The sequence below is a fragment of the Apium graveolens genome, chromosome 4, assembly GCF_009905375.1.
Source record: "Apium graveolens cultivar Ventura chromosome 4, ASM990537v1, whole genome shotgun sequence".
In the NCBI taxonomy this organism is placed as follows: domain Eukaryota; kingdom Viridiplantae; phylum Streptophyta; class Magnoliopsida; order Apiales; family Apiaceae; genus Apium; species Apium graveolens.
In genome coordinates, this window is record NC_133650.1 from 232,222,304 (window position 1) to 232,245,936 (window position 23,633).

At 33.2% G+C, this 23,633-nt stretch overlaps 1 protein-coding gene and 1 pseudogene across 1 annotated transcript; one reads left to right on the top strand and one right to left on the bottom strand.

The window, feature by feature from the left end:
• The first annotated feature begins 6,536 nt into the window (after positions 1-6,536).
• Positions 6,537-11,401, top strand: LOC141720684 (protein OS-9 homolog). Its single transcript, XM_074523242.1, has 8 exons — positions 6,537-6,747; positions 6,997-7,073; positions 7,987-8,190; positions 8,344-8,415; positions 8,771-8,886; positions 9,000-9,066; positions 9,136-9,242; positions 10,897-11,401. Exons 1-8 carry the CDS (start codon positions 6,657-6,659, stop codon positions 11,066-11,068), a joined length of 906 nt encoding a protein of 301 aa, XP_074379343.1. The 5' UTR covers positions 6,537-6,656; the 3' UTR covers positions 11,069-11,401.
• Positions 11,402-11,521: 120 nt separating this feature from the next.
• Positions 11,522-23,633, bottom strand: part of LOC141719415 (calcium uptake protein, mitochondrial-like) — a 34,448-nt pseudogene continuing 22,336 nt past the window's right edge.

Below are 23,633 nucleotides of genomic sequence, written 5' to 3' on the forward strand. Positions count from 1 at the left end.
GCTGAATGGTATTGAAAAATATCTAATATGGAATATCTGTGACGGAAGGACCTGCATCTCCTTCTTCACTGTCATATTCATCACTTCCAGTTTCATCATTAAACTCAAGGTCATCACCAGCTCCAACATGTATATTTGAGATATCATCATTGATTCTGTAATAAGAATCAAACGAAGAATAACTTCAGCTTCCAGGTTTGATTGGCTAGTTAAAACTTGATAAGCTCGGTTTGGATACTGAAATGTAGAGGTCTCTAGATTCACACTGTCTAAAACTGCTTGATAGTCTGCTTTAAACAGAGCTACACTACATGGAGTTGAAGACATTTATATTGAAGCATCCAAAGTTTCCATCATTATTCCTCATGTACCTGTATTTCTCTCAATTTCTTTATGTTCTTGCATCAGGACCTGCCCCTGGCTCACTATCCTCACACCCTCACCCTCAGCTTCACATACTAAGGTGGAACTCTCAATATCACTTGTTGTTAAGCTATCAATTGATGGATTAACACTTATCAACAGATGAGAGATAACCGTTGATGATGAGAATGAGATACCAGTTGAAGTTGTCACTAGAGTAAAATATGTGAAGATTGATGAAATATTTAAGGGTACAGATTCACTACCAATGACTGATAGAAATGAATGACGCTCCAACAATTTATCAAAAAGATGATGAGTATCAATTTCAGAGTGGAGCTCCTCCATTAACTGAAAAGATGGAGAGTCTTTGGAAAGTTGATATTAAATCAACATCCATGTGAGAAGCAGGTGAGTTGTGTGCTGCTGTTTTAAGTGTAATATGTAAAGAGTGAGACTATGACTCCATGTTTACAGGAATCACATCAAGCTGACTTTGAGAAGACACAGGCTTAATAGTTGAGATGGCCTGTGTTGTATGTGTAATATTTTTTCTTCTTCAGAATCTAAGATGACATGCACATTTTGTCTTGGCTTCCATTTTCAAACTGAGATCTTCTATCAATCCATGTGTTTTGTCAGATTTGATATATGTGCTCTGTCAAGTCACTTCAATTTCTATTTGCTACTTTAGCCATTGATAATGTAATCTTCTTAGCAGTTGAAGAGTTGATTCCTTTAGCCGTTGATAGTCTTTTTTCTTAGTCATTGATGACTCACTTCACTTAGACAGAATTATATGGCATTTCATATTTACAATTAACCATCATATTCTATTTATCTATTGAGTCAACTATGACCACATATGAATTATTACATCAATGACCATTTTTCTTGACATGTACATGGAAATGTTGCAAAAATTTATCAGTTGATAAGCTACTCTGTCAATGGCTACCAGACAATGATAGTTTGTCGTTGACAGCTACATCTACTTAATGAATGATTATGCTATATGTTTTGTTTATCATAAAAAATATATGTGATTCCTAACAATTACATATATTATATATTATGTTAAATTATAATTTACAAAGTTTCATTTGATGTCCGATATATGCCTCTTTCCTTGAACAAATGAGTTCTTGAAAGCACTTCTCATTTCTTAGTTCTCATATAAATTTTTGCAAAATTTTAAAAGTGTGTTAACTACATAATTACAATTTTTTATTTTTAAATTTAAAAACATGAAATTGGAAATTTAATTCATACAGAAAGTGTTTAGAATACTAATTATAACTAATCGCGTGTGATCATTACATTTATTTTTTAAAATATATTTAATTCATATTTATTTTTACAGATATCAAAAACATATTAAATATCTAACTAACCGTACAGTATCATCCCGCTTCATAAAATTATTCTGAAAATAAATTTGGATAAACTTTTAATATTTATTTCGTTATTTATATATATAATCTATAATAACCAAAAAAATACATAATTTGTAGTTTGGTTCATCGCTTATTTTAGTTATCACTTTCAGTCAAGACAATTAAAATTTTCAAATCATATGATGAAAACCGTTAAATCAAAATATTAAAACATGTACAACCAAATTTTTCAGATTCAATTTCTGCTAACAACATATACATTTATATTATTATTTTTAAAGATACAAGAAAAAAATATGATTCAATTCACATCAATGCACATTTTATTTTTTATGCTATTAAATCTTTATTAGAACTTTTAGTGTTGGGAAGTCATCAGATCTAATTCCACGATAAAAGAGGTATGTTTCCGACTTTGCATAAACTCTACTTCGACTAACTTTAACGACGAAGCTCGTGTTATGTTTGCCTTATTTTGTCAAATATAAAATAAAATAAATTAATATATCTATAATGCAATTATGGAATTGATTAAGTGAATTAATATTTGCAATTTATAAATATTCATATAATGACATTGATTATAAAAAAAAATTAGAGAAGTTCCATTTTTTGAGGTGGATGATGGTGTTGGATTGCCCATATATAGTGATCCAAAAGATAAGAAAAAACAATGAAAAAAAAGATATTGCTTGCTCTCAACACCAACCGGAACCACTCTCATATTTATTCTTATTTCATACTTTTTATCTATACAATAATATATATACATATATATATAGTCGATAGTAAAATTACTACAATTTTATCAAGAACCGTTTGTGATTGATTTTTGATTGGGTTAATCTTGTTGGCGTTTACTTCGTTTGGCTTGGTTACTATTTAGTCTATTTGGTGTTTGAAGTGGATCTTTATTTTGTCACATCTATATCCACCACCTTACATCCTATATATTTACTTGTTGTGATATTTTTTTTCTCTCAAATGATTGTCTTGTTTCTATTTTCATGGATCACGGGTTTTTGCTTTTGATTTGGATTGTTTCAGGTTATAGGTAGTCATCATCTTGTGAACCCTTGCACTTTTACGCTCACTAATCGGAATTGGTAGGTTTTGTATCCAACTTCTTTATTATTTATTTGTTTTTGTCTAATTTGGTATAGTTGGTGATTATTATTTTGGTGAATGTTTAATTTTTGTTGGTTATAATATTCAGTTGTTGTTTGTTGTGTTATCTGCTTTTTACCTTTTGAAAATGGTCAAGTCCTTGCGCGCCATACTTGTTTTAGATCTTTCTCTTTGCCATTTTAGTCTTGATATGTGGTAATTCTTTTATGGGTTGCATATAATATATTTTTTTGTTAGTTGTTAATGCTTATTTTCTCGCTCCGAATTACATTTTAATTGAGCTAATATATTGTGTACCTAATTATTGTATATTTCCCGTAACTTAAAATTTTATATTTAGAGTACGAAGTTTGAATTTTTTTTCTTGTGGAAGTAGATGGAATCATTCTAGAATATATTTCTAACAATCAAGGCTTACAAAAAATCCGTCTTTTTTTGTTCATATTGATGGATAGTTTATATCCTGATTAATTTTTTCATGTCGCTTAATTTAAATTGAATATTTTTTAAGCTTGTTAAGTTTTAGAGAATTGAAAAAGTAGTAGGTGTCTATTATTTTTATGGAACCGCGAAATGAATAATTTTGAGATAATTTAAAATCGACGAGTTATATTTGCTCAAAATTTTAATAATTTTTGGGAGAAAGAGCATTTAAGAAAGATATATGTGATGGTAACATGTTGGATATTGTATAAACTAGCTCTATAGCCCGTGTGAGGCACATGCATACTCTAACTTCAGTTATACTCGCACGGGCATACTCTAACTTCGGTTATTATATAATTTGTATACATGCTAGTGAAATGTAATTTATTTCTTGTTGTGTGGAGTTATTTTCGTCCGTTTGCATTAACCTCTGTACAATGATGGGTTTTACTTCATAGCCCGTGTGAGATATATATTCTTAAAATTCACATATTAATGAACTGTATACATGTTATATAGTTAAAATCTAGGTCGTGGTGTGAAATTTCTCCAAATTTTGTATCGGACATCTGATATTCGTAAAAGATGTAACTGAATGTGTTTTGATTTTCACAACTGCCGTCTTATAGCAAGGATATTCATTATTTGAAAAGATCTTGATCGATTAAGAAGATATTGAGTTAATTTGTAATACTTGCCTTTATTTTTTAGGTAAGGTTTGCATTATTCACAGAAACGGACGATCGGTTGTCTCAATTGTCTATTTCCTTACATATGAGAGTTAACTAACCGGAAATAACTGAAAATGACGAACACACTAAATTATTTGTTAAAAGTTAAATTTAAAAAATATTAAATCATAATAAAAATTATAATTTTGGTCTATATTAATAAATATAACTAAAAACACATATATAATTATAACTTCTTAATATACAATAATGAAGTAGTAATTAATAGAGAGTTAATAATAATTAATGAGTTATGCATAATTAATGTATGTTATTAAATTTAATATATTAATATATATTTATAAGGGTAAATCAATAATTTCGAATGAATAAATTATCTCAAAAAAGCCCTAATTGCTCTATTATATATATAATAAATTTGGTAAAATTGGTTGAGAATAAAAATTTAGAAGAGGAATGAAAGGTCAACAAGTCAATTGTTGAAAAAGACGAGATTATACTATAAGAAATTTTCTAGTAGTGCTTGGAATAAAGAGCAAGTGAAACATTAGTTTATTTGTATGATTCGGTGCAATATTTGTATGGTTTGACTGAATCTGTTTATGGAATCATGAAAAATGGAATTGAGTTTATGGAATAACTCAAACGTGGGAGTTATTTATTTTTCTAGAGATAGAAAATTCACAAGTTGGAATTGAATTTTAAGAAGGTTGATGTAAAAATCGGGAGTATTATATCGAAAAATGTAAATTAGACAAGTGTGTCTACATTTTGACAAGTGGGAGTTTGTTTATATATTTGTGATGAACTAAAAAATTGTGTTTTTATTTTGTAAAGTGACAGTTTGTTTTAAAAGTTTTTGACGAGACGATTTGGTTAAAATCTTTTATATTCGGAAAATTTAGATAAGGGATTGAATATGTTGAACTGGTTGAGTTTGAACTAAGAAATTTATTAGAATAAAATTTCTAAACATTTTAGAATGTTGGATTGCAGTCTGGCGCCAATCTTATATAAAATAATGGGATAATGGTTACTGCGAAAAAGGAAATACTAAATGTATTGTATTTGCAAGTGATTGAAAGTTTGATATTCTTTTGTGTGTAATCGATTTACTTGACTTGACATATTTAATAAGTCTTGCAAGTAAATTGTGAAAGCAATCTATGATTGAGGCTGGTGAGAGACTATCAAGAAGATCATGATCAGGTATTTGAAGAGTACATTTTAGAAATGGATATTAGGCAGGCGTAGCTGATTTGTTGGTGTAGGCATCGAAGTTAACATTGATAGTAGAAATTCAATTTTGGGGCACTAATTTAATTTTGGTAGAATTGAGGTTTTGAAAGTAAGAAATTTAATTGTGTTTTAAAATGTAAAAGTGAAAATGTGATTTACATTCTCACTAGTCATAAATTTTGAGAATCCGATAAAAAATATCAAAGTGGGAGATGTATGTTTGACTTGTTTTGTCAAATATAAAATAAAAGAAATTAATATATCTATAAAGCAATTATAAATTGATTGAGTGAATTGATATTTGTAATTTACAAATATTTATATAATAACATTGATTATAAGAATTAATTAGGGCCGTTACATTTTGTAGATGGATGATGGTTTTTGGATGTCCATGTGTAGTGATCCAAAAGATAAGAAAAAATAATTTTATATAGAACGAAATTTTGTAGGACACTCTTTTTTCTATTTGAGTTTTTTCGGACAGGGTTTTATTCTTTCAAGGTTTTAACGAGACCCTGTTTGTAGGTTACTTTTTCGGAAATTAAGGTTTTATTATCTAAGCTTATGGGGCCATCTCTGCATAATCTTCGATTAGATGATAGACTTTATGAATGAAAGATATACTATATTACTATTGATTATTGTATTTTGGATACAATTTATTAATGAAAACGTTGTTTACTGTAAAAAAAAGATAAGAAAAAGTAATAAAAAAGGTATTACTTACTCTCAGCGTGCCCCACCACACACACATATATATATATTCTATAGGAAAATTACTACAACTTGGCATTAGATGAAAAAATGATAATTATATGTTAATAATTACTCGCTCTATCCATTTATTTTCTTATCAAATTAGTTTTATCACGGAGATCAAGAAATTGAAGAAACAAATGTAATATAGTACAAAGTTGTTATATTTCAACAAACTAAGGACAATAACTAAGAAAATTGGGGAACACTAGCGAATAAGGTAAGCATTTAATAATATAAAATTTATTATTTATAGTAATGTAAAGAAATGAAAGGAATGACTCAAAATTAAAAGTGTAAAAAATGAAAAGGACGGGAGAAGTAATTTTTAATATTTAATTATTTATAATAAAATTTTACTAAAATAATTATAAGAATAATATAAATTCAAAATAAATAAATTTATGAAATTAGTGTTTGTAAAAATAGTTTTATAAATACATTTTTCGTTGTCTAACTGTTAAAAAAAAGTCTTGTTTTCTTAGGAATAATACTTGACGTGGCGAGCTATGATTGGGTCCAGTACATCACAGTGGTGTCATGGAAAGAGGGCGAGTCACAAAACCGAGTCGAGTTGCAAGACAGATCGATCCGTCATCATCCTCATCACAAAATTAGGGTTTTGATTGAAGAACCCCCAATCTTAGAAAAAATGAGACTAATATTATGGTGGGCCATACTTTTATTGAACTATCTATTCAACGTCGTCGTTTCTTCCGATCAGATCTTCCCAGCTCATACTGGTACCCTGAATTTTAAATTATATGATTTTTTGTCTGATTAATTTTATGTTCTTGCAATTTATCTCTTGTTTTAGAATAGTCAGTTTCGTTTTAAGTTAGTCCTAGACTCTATTTTACGAGCAGAATATACCGGATATGTTTCGTGTTTGTTAATCCTAGACTCTGTTCTTGTAATTTAGTTTTGATGGATTGTTTAGAAATAGTGGAAACTAGTTTAATTCAATAAATTATGAAAATTTGGATTCTCAGGTGGATCGTTTAGTTGGAGCTCCCGTGAACCAAAGTACGGAATTGAGTTTCATACTCTAGACTCTCCTTTTCATCCTGTAAGTGCGTACTTGTATAAGCTTACATTTGTTAAGCATTGTTGTTATTGCGACTTTAAGCTTGATTTTTTAGGTGGTTTAGATCGTATATGGTTATTGGTTTTCTTATCACAATGCTCGTTTCTGTGTTTGCATAAATTTAAGATGCAACGTGTTAATGATATCTTCACTAGTTCATATAGGCGTATACTTTACCCAATATATTAATTCAGGGTTATGGCCATACAGAAGATCGATAAATACCCTCGATAATTTTTTATAATCTTCCTAATACGGACAGAGCTGTAATTGAGCTGAGTTCTGGATTGATCGTGCTCGACTTGTGAGAAAAAATCAGACTCTATTTGAGCTCGCTGTAGTAAGAGTATTCCCTGCTCGCAATCCCACTGGGGTCGTATATTTTGCTCAAAGCAGCTTGTACTAATATGAAAGGGTCTAAGTTTGTTAATCAAATGCACAATAAGTGTCCCTTTTTTTGCTTTCTTGGCTGAATATTCTTGATGATTTGATATATGCAGCTAAAATACTGATTCTTGCGGGATTTGTATCTTATTTTACGTATTCAACTCTTCTAGCTATTTGTGAAAAAAGAAAATCGTAAATTTTCTCTTTGAAGTTTCTCATTCTGTACTTTGTAGCCTGATATCCGATTTATTATTGATGTACTTACATAAATGTAGTAACCAAATTTAAGTTCTCGTATTTCCACCTTTTCAGTCGCCTTATTGTCAGTTTTAGAGTTGAAGTGGTTTTTAATAGATTATGCAATAGATGTTCTAAAAATATTCCTCTGAAGTTACAAATAGAGCTGGAAGAATTTCTAGACAGGATGATGCATGTATGTTGAATCAGTTACCTTTTTTTCCTCAGTAAATTACTAATTTGATTTTCTGGCTTGCTTCATGTTTTTCAGGATGATGATCAGGAATCTGTTGTTATGCCCGGAAAAGATGGGCAGAAATTTATATGTTTCTTGCCTAAAGTGGAGAAAATGAAGACTGAAAAGCCAATTAGTCAGCAGAACACTAGCAGTGTAATTGTGGGGACTGAGAAGCGCTTTAAACCGAAGACGCCAGATGAGCTTCTTGAAGTTTTAAAGGATCGATGTTTTATCAGAGTTAGGACTAACCTAAAACTTGTCTTTGCATCTGTCTAATTTTCAAGAAATCTATTAGAATAACTAAGATGTCAACAACGGACAAAATTAAAATACTTGAAAGCAAGATTATTCCGATGCATCATGTTTTTGATAAATTTATTTTTGATGCAGCAAGAGGGGTGGTGGTCATATGAATTTTGTTATCAAAAGAAGTTGAGGCAAATACATTTAGAGGATGACAAGGTAGCAACTTGTAGAACCATATTCGGTTAGCCAGTATATGCAATTAGTTTTATTTCCCCTAAATTCTGTCGTGCTGTATGTGTGCATGGAAAGGCCTACTTCATTATGCTAGGGAATTTTATGCCAACATGGCAACAACAGTATTTGTAACTTCTAAAAATCAATTTAGCAAGTTAAAGTATTTCTAATTTGAAATCGTTTTGAACTTGTGCTTGATATGCATTTAGTTTCTTGAACCTCCAATTTTTTGGTCAAATGTCAATCCACCTTGTTTTTCCGTAGAGGTGGGCATGTAGTTATCTTAATTTTTATTTAATTTACATTTATTGGCATGCTTGTTTTGTATTGTTTTTAGGTAGTTCAAGAGTTTTTTTTGGGTGTGTATGATGATGAAGCTACAGCTGCTTACAACCAAAATCTCTCTGACATCTCCACACTGAAAGATCCTCGCTCGAAAGATGCATCACAAAGGTATAATGCCTTAGTGTAAGAATGTAAATGTGTGACTTGCAAATAGTAATAGAGAGATAGTCTTACAGATAAATTCAAATGAGAATTCATTGTACTGAACAATACTGATACAGGTATCATGCTCATCAATACACAAATGGAACTAAGTGTGATCTCACCAATCAACCTCGAGAAACAGAGGTATGATATATTTTGTCTCATTTAATTTTCACATCATTGATCTTTACATCACATCATTATGTCTTTTAGGTGAGATATGTTTGCTCTGAGCCTAGAGCTATGATTAGCTCTATTACCGAGTTGTCCACATGCAAGTATGCGCTCACATTCCAAGGCCCAATGTTATGCAAGCACCCGTATGTCTCTCTCTCTCTCACACACACACACATCCTGGCACCCACACTCACCTACACTCATGCTTGCTAGCTGCTTCTTAAACCTAGACCATACACTTTATCATTGATTATATTAAAATTATGCTGGTGTGTGCGTACTAAAAAGATGGGAATTTAACAGTTTCTCTCCGATCTTCAAGGTCCATCTTAGATTAAAAAGATACTAAGTTAAGCAAGATAATAAATTTAGGTAATGCTAAAAGATAACCAATGTGAGGACGCACTAGTATTGTCTTTAGTTTACAAATCTTTTTGTATTATTTATTAATTCAAAATAATTCTTTTTTATATCTTCAAAATGTTGGACTTAAAATAGTTTACATTTAAACATGGGTTTGCTGGTCTGGGAGGTTGCATATGCAATATGAATTCGTAATAAAAGGGGAAACTACTTCAAAGGATTTGAGAAGACCTACTTAGAGAAATGAGGCAACTTTTCTACTAAAGACGAGAGTGTTTCATGTTAGTTAATAAATGTTAAATATATATGTTCTGTGGAACTGCAAAACGTAGAATACATCTGTCCCTGCTTAGGAATAGTACAGAGGTTTCGTTGAGACCCTCAGTTTTTGAGAAATAAATCACTGAACCAGAATTGATTCGTGTCTTTTGTTTATATATGTAAAGTATTGATTTTGAACTTATAATTTGAGCATAATGACTTTCAAGTGAAATTTAGTTCTTGATTGATCTACCAAGCGTTACTGGCTCAGTGTCGAAATTGCTAGTTACTAGTGTATAGTGTTTTTTGTACAACTGGTCCCTGCAGATAAAGGCCGTGTAGAATAAGTTTTTGCAGTTTGTTTTGGAAAACAACTATGGACTTGTTAGTACCAATACCAAAAAAAATATAGTAACAGTTACCATAAATGATCTACTGGGCATGTATTATACTAACCCAAAAAATTTCAAAGTATTAGTTGAACTCATCTTTTTTGTTCTTTTTATATTGTTCAAGAGCAACATGGTAAGAGTAGCAAAAGGAGAATATAACGATACTTTTAATCATAAAAATAAGTCAGTATGCATAAAAACTCTAAAAGGGAGGCAGAAAAGAAAGAAAAGGGATCAGGTAATAGTAGGTAGTTTATAAAATTAAGACAAGCAGGCCTTGAAGTAGTTTCCTATTAGAATGACAACACTTCTGGGGACAATGACATAAAAGAATCACTACTCTGATGTACTTTACTGAATGCTAGACACTTATGGGGACAATGACATAAAAATAATCACTACTCTGATGTTCTTTACTGAATGCTAGCTAAATAGTATCGTTGTCTCTACATTTAGTTTACAGACTGGTTACCTGATATTGTCACGTAGCTTTATGCAAAATATATACTGTTCTCGGTAAATCTAAAAATTTGAGTACCAGTATTATTTGGATATTCTTTATTTTTATAACATAACAGGACAGTTATTTATTATTTACAATCGGAGCACATATTCCCCAAGTCTAACTAATTTAAGTAAATTATCTCATCTCTTATATCCATCAAACTTGCATAATTAAGATTTGACTCTCTTCAGCATACTTGTATAAATTGTTGATGTATGTACCAAATAGCCCATGATGGATTTATGTACTTAACTTAGAACTTGTTTTCATTTGCAGATTGTTTCAGGAGGAAAGACCGGTGTGGCACAATATAGACTGTAATCCTATTCCTATAGACTACACAGAACCCAAAGTGGAGGAAGATAGTTTTCAATCTGAGAAGATAACCATGGTCACAGACATTGAATCTTCACCTGATATTTTTAAGAGAAATATGCAACACGAATAAAGCCCACATGACAAAAAAGCATGCATGTTAAGAGACTGAAATAACTTAATTTGATTTGTACTTGGCATGGCTTAGTATCTACCTGCCTTGTTATTGTAATAGTCGATTTTTTTTATCCTTTTCCTTTCCCATGGTGTTGGAACAAAATAGTTTACCCAAAAGCTTGAACAAGGCTAAACCTAGCGTAGCTCATGTATATATGAAACACATATAGCTGCACACTTGAGAGCTCCAAGAGTTTAAGATGGTCATGTGATGTTTTTCTAAAAAAAGTGAGTAGTGTTGGAACTTTTATATTGACTAATGATATTTGAACAATTTTTTTGTGGTGTATGTCACAATTCCAGTTCATGTTTTAGTAAATCAGGTCGTATAGTAATTAGAAATAAAAAATGTCTTGTTTTTCTATATATTTAGTTTTAACATCGTTAACAATATTTCAGTCTAAGTATCTCTTATAAACTAAATCAAAACTATGCAGAATAAGTAATATGTCTATTACAAAGAATAAGTAATTTTAATCTGAATATCCTAACAAGAATTGAATTTTCCCTCGACGAGTATTGTAGCTAAACTACAAGTTATATACAATTGCTTATAAAATCACCAGCTACTCTACAGAATCATTTTGGAAGATTCACAGTTTTTTGTACAAGACAGCCAGCATGAAATCAATCCCATAATGCCTGCTTCCCTGGGCATAGTAGCTTCCCCTTCTCTTCTTTGTAAAACTCTGAGGAACTCTTCTGAACTTATACTTCCATCACGGTTCACATCAAACACATAAAATATCACGTCAATTACATCGTCACTGAGCTGAATGCCACAAACCTGGTGCACAATGAACAAGCATATTACTCATGTTTTCTTCTTGAGGTCAAGCCAATATAACACGCACTCCCTAACGCAAGCATAAATTTCTCCTGTGGGACTTGAATCCTCAATTTCCCACTGAATGGAGAGGGTATGATAATAACTTAATATGGAGGAACTTATCTATGTGTTTCATGTCAGCAGAAGCAACCATTGATAACGCAAAATCTCTGGCTGATATGGCTTTCCTTGAGCTGTAATCATAGTTTCTGAACTCTAATTGCTGTATCTGCGAATTAAAAGAAGGTCATTATCTAAGGTAATGTACTCCATATAAATTACTAATTCTCAGCAGGGGACCAAATAAAGAAAAGAGCAAAACAGAATAATTAAATACATACTTCTTCATGCAAGTCTTCTAGGAATTTGACGAATCTTCCGTGTTCCAGGCATGCTTTACCATCTTTACCGAAAAAGTACTCAATAATGCCACCATTCTCTACAGAACCTGAAACTTTAAGTCCTTGACGCTTTCCATCCCTGTGCCGAGACAAGTGTCTATTTTGGGTTCGCATTATGCTCATCACTTTCTTAAATTCATCCTTGTCAATCTCTCTGTAACAGATGTACTAGTTAACAAAAACATTTATATGTGCTAGGAACAACATCAGTCAATTTATTTTGTAGGATTTGCTAATGAACAATAGTGTTGACATAAATTAGATTTCATAATATGCAATATTGTACTCTTGAATATAAAGATTCATCCTCCTATCTGCACCAGGTATACACGCATGTGTCTAGATATCTACAAATCACATCGTTGAAAATTAGCTCACGCCTCACAACCACCTACTAGACCCAGAATCATCAAGTCCATGTTTATCCTTAAACTCTTAACCATCAATGCATTAATTCTGGAATGGAATTCAGAAGGTTTTTTTCTTCTAAACCCGCAGGCTGCAAGATGCACCTGAATAATTTCTTCAAATTGATGCAAGTTGACTAACTCTGCATTTTCTAATAGTTTATAATTTTTCAAGCATTAGTGGAGGAGAAGAAACTAAACTTTAGATCTCGCATAGCACTAGGAGCACATTTACTGCCGCTCTCCACTCCTTGACTCTCCTAGGTGTGCATTTTAACTTACGAATAGGGAGACAGCTATATGGATAAAAATAAAACATCTTCAAATTGTTGATGTAAAGTAGCACTTGGTTTTTTTAAACAAAGTTCTTCTTCAAGAGTTGTGGAATATTCATTCTAAGTATATCACCTCTGGATTTATATTCATGGATAACCAACTGATAATAAGTTGGAAAAATAATTAGATTTGAAAATGAATAACATTCAGATACAAAGGTGTTGGACATTTGTTAATATCTACTATATTAAAAAATAAAATTTCTCACAAAATCTTTTCATTAATTCGCTCATAAAGTTTTCAGTTTTTTTCTCTCATTATTTTACCCTTTACTTTCTGCATTTTCTCAACGTGTCTTAATTACATAATATATTCTACTAATTATTTTGTTTACGTTAGTTTTCAAGCTGCCTTATAAATTAGGGTTGTAGCCCCTGTTACATATGGCTCTCTCTAACAAAACTTTGTCCTCTTCAATTTTTGTGAAACACGAAAAGGGACCTTTGCAAATTCTCATTCTATATATATATATATATACATTAAGATGTACATCCTATTAATCTGCCATACTACGATTATATATATTCAGTGTTTTTGAATGATATTTGGAGCATGGAAAATAATTGTTGACATCCTTGTTCGTTCGTGCGCGAGAAAGGAAAAGCTGAATTGGGTGTTGTACCGCTAAGGAGTTGCCAATATAACCTTGCACGAGAAGGTGTTGGATTAATTATTTAATCTAAACATAGGATAGTTTATTTATTTGTTTTTGTTGAATAAGTCTGTAACAACGTGGGCATGTTTTAAGAATAGGTCGTGGGTAGTTGAAGTAAAATAGGAGAGTTGTTCCTGATTTGCAGGATCAACCTAGTTTAAATTTCTGCATTCTTTCTGAAAGCATAACTACTTCAATTTAGAACGTTTGTTTTCCATTCAATAACAAATTGAGTTGTTTAGTATATTTTGTATCTCTGTTTAAACCTTATATCTGGTATCAGAGCCTTCAAACACATAAAACCCAAACACTGTTTCAAAACACTTCTTTTCGAGATGGACACAAAGAGCAAGGAAAGCTCTTTTGGTTTAAGTTATCCAATGCTTACGAAAACTAACTACACAGCATGGGCTCTGAAAATGCAAGTCTTTATGCAAGCCCATGGTGTGTGGGATGTTATAGAACCAAAGAATCCCAAGGCTGTAATTGAAGACAAGGTGGATAAACGGGCATTGGCTATTATTTATCAAGGCGTTCCTGAGGATTTGTTGTTGTCTATTGCAGATAAGAAGACCTCCAAAGAAGCATGGGAGGCAATTAAAACGGTTCATTTGGGTGCAGACAAGGTGAAGAAGGCAAAAATCCAGACGCTTAAATCTGAATTTGAGGCACTAATCATGAAAGACAGTGAACAACTTGATGAGTTTTGTATGAGATTGAATGGCCTGGTAACAAATATCAGGGCCTTGGGAGAGCAAATTGAAGAAGCTTATGTGGTAAAGAAAATCCTTCGAGCTGTACCTACAAAGTTCCTACAGATCGTGTCAGCCATTGAACAATTTGGTGATCTAGAGACAATGTCTGTGGAGGAAACGGTTGGATCCCTGAAGGCTCACGAGGAAAGGATGCGTGGGCAAAAGGAGAGTGGTGAACAACAACTTCTTTTAACAGAAGAAGAGTGGGCGAAGAGGGAAAGTAAAGATGGACATCTGCTTCTCACACGGGAGGAGTGGTTAAGAAGAGCAGGCAAAGGTGGTTCAGGCAGCAACACTGAAGCAAGGGGTAGAGGTTACAGGGACAGAAGTAAAATACGGTGTTACAACTGCGGTGTTTTTGGACATTACCAGTCTGAGTGTCGAAAAGCACGCAGAGAGAAGGAGTCAACAAATGAAGTTAATCTGTCACGAGTTGAAGCTGATGAACCCACGCTCTTATTGGCTGAGTGTGATGATGATAGGAGAAAGATGATTTTGCTGAACGAAACGGGACTGTCTCCAAAGCTCAGCACGGTTGGAAATGACAGATTGAATGAAACCAGCATATTGTACCTTGACAACGGGGCCAGTAACCACATGACTGGCCTGCGTAATATGTTCGAAACGCTTGATGAAACAGTGGCTGGAGAGGTCAAGTTCGGTGATGGATCCAAAGTTAAGATACATGGAAAGGGGTCGGTAATATTTACAATAGAGGATGGCAAGAAGTGCATGCTCAGAGAGGTATACTTTATTCCAAACTTATGCAATAATATAATCAACTTAGGTCAGCTATCAGAAAGTGGTAGTAAAGTACTTATTAAAGGTGAATTCTTGTGGATTTATGATGAGAATAATAAGCTGATCATGAAAGTAAAGAAATCTTCAAACAGATTGTATAAGCTGGTTGTTAAAGATAACAGAGATGCATGTTTACTGGCAAAAACAGATGAGACTACCTGGCTGTGGCACTCACGGCTAGGTCATGTAAATTTCCACTCTATGTTTCTCATGTCTAGGAACAGAATGGTGCGAGGTCTGCCTGTCCTTATTGAACCTAAAGATGTATGTAAAGGTTGTTTAATGGCCAAGCAAACTAGGTGTCCATTCCCATCTCAGACGGATTTCACTGCAAAGCAATGTTTGGAATTGATACACGGAGATATATGTGGTCCCATCTCACCAACGACTCTCTCTGGTAATAGATATTTTCTACTTTTTGTGGATGATTTCAGTCGTGCTATGTGGGTATACATGCTCAAAACAAAAGATGAGGCATTTTGTTACTTCAAGAAGTTTAAGGCATTGGTGGAGAAGGAATCACGCTGTGAAATAAAAGTTTTACGGACAGATAGAGGTGGTGAGTTCTGTTCAATTGAATTCACTAATTTCTGTGAACGCAATGGAATTCTCAGGCACTACACAGCGCCATACTCCCCACAACAGAATGGCGTTGTGGAACGTCGTAATCGGACTGTGGTAGCTATGGGAAGGAGTCTACTAAATGAGAGAAATATGCCATCATACATGTGGGGGGAAGCCATTAGACATGTTGTATATCTTTTGAATCGAGTACCAACGAAAGCAGTCGAGGGAGCCACAACTTATGAAGCCTGGACAAAGAAGAAGCCTCAGGTCGACCATTTGAGAGTTTTTGGCTGTGTTTGTTACATGAAAGTTCCTAGTGTGCATACAAAGAAGTTAGATAATAGAAGCAGATGTGTTGTACACCTAGGACGGGAAGCAGGAACTAAAGCTTATAGGTTATATGATCCTGATACGAGGACAATACTTGTAAGCAGAGATGTAGTTTTTGATGAGGCAAAGAGTTGGACGTGGAATGAAACAGAAGCAACTGGTAGTGTGGTAACCTCATCATTTGTAGTAACAAGTCATCAGGCTGAAGAAGTTCAGGAGCAGAATTCTGGAGATAGAGAAGAGGAACAAGATGGTGGAATGTTTACGTCTCATTCAGCGACACCAACATCAAGTCACAGCTCGGCTCAATCATCAGGTCAAAGCTCTGTAGAATCAGGCAGGTCAGTTCAGTCACAGCTTGACTTAGACGAGACATATGATGGAAGTGAGCCTCCACGAAACTTCAGGCTCATTAGTAATATCTATAATGAGACTGAGGAGGTGGAACTAGCTGGTGACTTAGCTGATGAGCTTCTGTTGGTTAGTATCGATGAACCTGCCTGCTATAACCAAGCAATCAAGGAATATCAATGGAAGAAGGCTATGGACTGTGAGATTGAAGCAATAGAGCGAAATAAAACATGGAAGCTAACAGATTTGCCTCCAGGTCATCGTGCTATAGACTTGAAGTGGGTATATAAAACAAAGAGAGATACCAATGGTGACATTCTGAAACACAAGGCAAGGTTGGTGGCGAAGGGGTATGTGCAAAAGTTTGGTGTTGATTTTGAAGAAGTGTTTGCTCCTGTGACGAGAATGGAAACGGTACGCTTATTGCTAGCTCTTGCCGCCAAGAACGACTGGGAAGTACATCATTTAGATGTAAAATCTGCATTTCTGAATGGCAGATTGTATGAGGAGGTATACGCCAATCAACCTGAAGGTTATGTGGAGAAGGGACAAGAAGGGAAAGTTTACAGATTGTACAAGGCATTGTATGGCCTCCGTCAAGCTCCACGAGCTTGGTATACACAGCTGAACAAATGTCTCGAGAAGCTTGGTTTTGTGAAATGTCCTCTGGAGTATGCTGTATATACAAAACGGGAGGGCAGCGAGTCGTTAATTATTGGAGTTTATGTTGACGACTTGATTGTTACAGGCACCAGTGTAAGCAATATTGTTAAATTTAAAAGACAGATGAGTCAAGAGTTTGAGATGTCTGATTTGGGTAAATTAAGCTATTATCTTGGCATTGAGGTCGAACAGGGAAAAGGTTTCATTGAACTAAAACAAGTGGCATATGCTAAGAAACTTCTCGAAAAAACTGGTATGTCTGATTGTAATGAAGTAAAGTTTCCAATGGAGCCTAAGTTACAGATGCACAAAGATGAAACTGGAAAAACTGTTAATGCCATTGAATACAAGAGTACTGTAGGTGGATTGCGGTATTTAGTACACACCCGTCCAGATATAGCATACGCAGTTGGTGTGGTGAGTCGTTTTATGGAGAGGCCTACTACACTTCATCAAGGTGCTGTTAAAAGAATATTGAGGTATGTAAAAGGAACCTTAAACTATGGCTTGGTGTACACAAAAGGTCGAGGAGATTACATGCTGTCTGGGTTTTCCGATAGTGATCTGGCAGGTGATGTAGTAGACAGGAAAAGTACTGGAGGTATGGCATTTTACTTGGATGAGTCTTTAATCACTTGGGTCTCTCAGAAACAGAGGTGTGTGGCTTTATCGAGTTGTGAGGCTGAATTTATGGCTGCTACGTCTACTGCTTGTCAAGGAATATGGTTGCATAGACTTCTTAGCCAAATCTCAGACGTTCAACCTGGACCTGTAGTGATTTATATTGACAATAGGTCTGCCATCGACTTGGCAAGAAATCCTGTGTTCCATGGTCGAAGTAAGCACATAGATGTGCGTTATCATTTTATTCGAGACTGTGTAGAGAAGGGGCTGATCATTATCAAGCATATAAACACTGATCAACAGAGAGCAGATGTTCTGACGAAGCCGATGTCTGTGATCAAGTTCGAAAAGATGCGCGAGTTGTTGGGTGTTAAGAATCTTAATCATGTTTAGATTAAGGGGGAATATGTTGGATTAATTATTTAATCTAAACATAGGATAGTTTATTTATTTGTTTTTGTTGAATAAGTCTGTAACAACGTGGGCATGTTTTAAGAATAGGTCGTGGGTAGTTGAAGTAAAATAGGAGAGTTGGTTCCTGATTTGCAGGATCAACCTAGTTTAAATTTCTGCATTCTTTCTGAAAGCATAACTACTTCAATTTAGAACGTTTGTTTTCCATTCAATAACAAATTGAGTTGTTTAGTATATTTTGTATCTCTGTTTAAACCTTATAGAAGGGGCACAATTCCTGCCAATATAACCTTGCACGAGAAGGGGCACGATTTCTTAGGGCAGTGTTTTCACACAGCTCACCAGGCCACTCTCTAGACCCTCTCAAATCAATTTGTTAGATTACATATTACTGCCTGCAAAGTGTTTGTTGACTTACTTGTTAAAAAATGGTTGGTCAGCTTGCAATTTGTTATTAGTTGAATGTTCCATAATTTTAAATTCGGGTAAAAGCTAATCATTTTGGTTGTCTGGTATAAGTCCCTGGAAACCTTTTTTTTGTTGTTGAGCTACCTCTTTTATCAGATTTTAATTTGGAGCCTCTATAGTTTTTTGATGTCTTGTTAAGTTTATTGTTGTAGTTTGGTTTTGACACAGGCTAAGATACTACAATATTTCCATCAATCTCAGGAATCATTTGAAACTTCAAATTTGTTTCTTAGCCTTTAATTACGCTTTGTTGTGTCAAAAGATTTAAGCTCGGAATTGTTATTTGCATTAGACTTGTTCCACATGAATTAGTTACAAGGATAGTTGCCCCTGCTCTATTATCTATTGAGACTTAATAATTGTAGGTCATATGTTGTGTTTGTTGTTTCTTGTTGTCACATTATCAACTATAAATTATGTTGACCGGTTAAAACTAAACTACACTAGTTCCGTGACAAACTTGTTCTTAATTGCTAGTAACTGAATAGTGTCAAATACTTGCTGTTGGAATTGAAACTAAGACAAATAAAACTTTTTCTAAGCTAATTTCAGAACTAATTTGACTTTTCTAATTTTGTGGCAGAATTTTGGTTGGTTATTTTACTGTTATTCTGAACTTATATTTGCTAGTACTGTTTTCTCTTGCTATGCCTCAAGTGTATATATGTTGTTTTGATCGGTAAAGTATCCATCTTGTATTCCTGGGTTATATATTATGATATTGGACTAATTTTATAAGTCACAGTTAATATAATTGTTTTTGTTGCATTACTCATTCATCATAGAGGAAGCTTGACCTGTTTGGTTTAGCAGTGGTTTATCGAGCAACTATTATATATTCTAATGATGTGCATCCAGTCGTGCATGTCTTCAAACTATTAAATTGAATCAATAAAAGGTATATTATTTTGGTTGTTTACATTAGATCCAGGTGATAGTACTATCTCTTTTCTGGTCTGTTTTCTTAACATGTGTACTAATGATCACTAAAGATGATTACATTTATTTTAGTTTATTTCTGTTTAACTCTTGTGTCTGCAGAAAACTTAGAGAATGAAAATGTGTTATATGCCTAATAAGTACCATGCAATTTTAATGACCTTGTTAAGGCCTGGACACATTTAAATTATTTATAGTTTTTCTAGTGCTTGTGTTAAGAAACAGCTTATATGATTGGCTTGAAATTTATAGTTTCTTTTATTGTGCAAATAGGAGGCCCAGAGGTATATGTTTGTTACTCTTAAATTGATACACTTTCTTGGCATATAATGATAATTCTTTTCTTGAGTTTTTCTTAAATTTTAAAATCATTTATTGGTGTAATACATTTTTAAGGATAAAAGTGCTGAATCTAGATAACATACTTCAATGGAAGAGGATAATAAAAATACACATGTGTTAGATATTACTTGGCGACTTCCTGACTCTTGTTTTGTTTCTGCATTGCTTGAATAGTCGTAAAAAAGAGTACACATATTCATGTACTCATATTCCTTATATTAGGATATTGATATCGCCGTTAAATTTGTTATTATTTTTCTTCTAACTTTGTAATTACTAGAGTTCATTAGCTAAAACTTATCTACATATCGTTCTCTTGACAAATCAACTATACTTGATATTCCAAGCCTAATTAACAATATCACAATCTCTTAAATGCATAGTAATTTGGATTGAATGACTTAAGGTCTATTAAATTAATCTAGATATAGGTCGAATTTAGCATTTTAAATTTAGGAAAATTAATCGAGTTTGATTAGGCATTAATGATTACGCTATGTCTAGCACTTAAATAAACATGTATATGAAATGCTTATAATTCATTTTTAGGTACATGTACTCAATTACCTGCTCAACTTAATTGCTATCTGTCTAATTATGCCTTAATGCTCGGTAGAAACCATGGTATATGAATCACCAACATATCTTGCTACTTTGGTATAAATTATTTGAAAACTGATAAGTTCAATGTAGGTAGCTTCTTTAAATCTTACTTATTTTGTTGTGGTGTATTAGCTATCTCAAATTTATAAAATAGATTTTGTTGGTCCCTAAAACCCTTTTTTAACTTAAGAAATCTTAGATGGTCAGACCGAGAAGACAAGTTTCATTTTGATATAGGCGTATGGTAGGAAATTTACTATCTCACTGTAATTTATGTCGGCAATGAATGTGTGAATAAGATTGTTAATCGGAGCGTATGCCATAATAATAGATGCACTCCTAAGATGATTTAATTTTTTTTTTTAAGTATTAAATTCTGTTTGTTAATTGTGCAAGTGCTAACTGCGGGGTCATTTTATATTGTCTTAGATCAATAAGTGGTTGTTATTACGAGAAGAGTTTTGGTTCATGCAGAAAAGTAGGTTGGATTATCACATTATTGGTTCAGGGGAATAAATAGATATATCTCCCACAAATGAGCTTAATTATCTGATCAAGTTATGCGAGAACTGAGTTTTTTCTACATGTAGCAAAGAAAACTAGCTTACTGCTTTCTTTATGTTTGTTATTTTATTAATAAAATATGATACATTATAACGTCATGGTGAATATTGTTTGGACTGAAACTATAAAGTAGCACTCTTACTTGGCTGACATTTTATATGTGATAGAGATACTAACACATGCAACTTTTCTTTATTTAATACAATTTATATGTAATTTGGAACAGTGAGCGAGTAAATTTTATCTGTTGGAGGCATTATTTGTTCTAAATAAATTTAGTGTGTGTTTTATTTGATTAGAAGTTGAGTTCATGTTTGGATGAAATATAAACAGGCCATATAAATTTAAATACCAAACTTGTTGTAACACTTACCTACCATTCTCGAATAGTAAAATTCTCGTTGCCCTAACTGGTTAAATAGAATTATCTGGACGCTATTGTATAAGAGCTTGGCGTGACTCATGAATATGGTGACTCGCTCATCTTGTTATAATATGCTACTATTATGATATTTTATAGAACTGTTTTATCTCACACATAGAAGTATTACTTGATTATAATGTGGATTATAAGAAAAATAAATATCACCTATACGAGGTAAATCTGTAGCTTTGTATATCAAAGTTGAAATTGTTATAATTATAGTCATTGACATTTTGTTCAATTTTGTTGCTTGTTGTGTATAAGACTGAAACAGGAATATTGCTGATTGAAGGCATGATGCATCAAAGACTATCCGAATATTTGCCACTGTTGGATAACAGTAAATGTGGTACATGAAATTTTATCGGCACTTAATATTCTCTTGTTGCTAATAACGTGTGTTAGTTTTGTTGTTTCTGAATTTCAACAGAAAATTAATGATAAAGGACGTCCGAAGACTTAATGGTGTACATCAAGATATATTATAAATGACCCTAATTTTTGACCATGAGATAATGGGTTTATCTAGGAATATACGAGGTCCAAGATTTATCGAGGGGAATGGGATTAAGTCCAAAATTTGCATCATCAGCAGCGGCAACCCTACTTGTTTATAAGTTCCAAGGTTAGAAACAAGCTGAATAGATGATTGCGTGAGAGCCTTCAATATATGGAGTTTTCACTCCTTAGAAGATGTACATTGATACATTTTTCTCCTCATTCCTATGATGATGAAGTGCTCATATAGTGAACGGTAAGGTTGAGTTTTACACTCTTAATAAGTCTTAGGTATTTTTCCGTTCGCTAATACCTTGGAGGACTTACCTACGTGAGAGGAGTTGTGTGGCCGCAACTATGAGGTATGGGCTAATCTCTAAAACTCTCATGAGTCGGTTATTGCGCATGGCCATTAAAGCGCAAGCCCTAACAATTGATTTTCCGCGTTGTGTGTGCTTTTGTCAATGTTTGGTTAAAAAATTCAAGTTCCAGGCATAGTCCACTTAGTTTCTTTCAAACATCGACAAATGTCACTAGGTGCGGGTTCCAAGCCGGAAGCTACCCGTATTGAATACATGATGAAATAAGCTCCATATTTGTATTTCCTATATTATTTAATTTATTTTAAAATTTTATTTTTTGGGGGATTGTTGGATATTTGTTAATATCTACTATATTAAAAAATAAAATTTCTCACAAAATCTTTTCATTAATTCGCTCATAAAGTTTTCAGTTTTTTTTTCTCTCATTATTTTACCCGTTACTTTCTGCATTTTCTCAACGTGTCTTAATTACATAATATATTCTACTAATTATTTTGTTTACGTTAGTTTTCAAGCTGCCTTATAAATTAGGCTTGTAGCCCCTGTTACATATGGCTCTCTCTAACAAAACTTTGTCCTCTTCAATTTTTGTGAAACACGAAAAGGGACCTTTGCCAATTCTCATTCTATATATATATATATATATACATTAAGATGTGCACATCCTATTGATCTGCCATATTCAGTGTTTTTGAATGATATTTGGAGCATGGAAAATAATTGTCGACATCCTTGTTCGTTCGTGCGCGAGAAAGGAAAAGCCGAACTGGGTGTTGTACCGCTAAGGAGTTGCCAATAAAACCTTGCACGAGAAGGGGCACGATTCTTTAGGGCAGTATTTTCACACACCTCACCATGCCACTCTCTAGACCCTCTCAAATCAATTTGTTAGATTACATATTACTGCCCGCAAAGTGTTTGTTGATTTACTTGTTAAAAAATGGTTGGTCAGCTTGCAAATTGTTATTAGTTGAATGTTCCATTATTTTTAAAGTCGGGTAAAAGCTAATCATTTTGGTTGTCTGGTATAAGTCCCTGGAAACCTTTTTTTTTGTTGAGCTACCTCTTTTATCAGATTTTAATTTGGAGCCTCTATAGTTTTTTGATGTCTTGTTAAGTTTATTGTTGTAGTTTGGTTTTGACACAGGCTAAGATACTACAATATTTCCATCAAAAGGTACATCGAAGATCAATACAACAGTATGCCAGAACAAGGGAAGATCGATA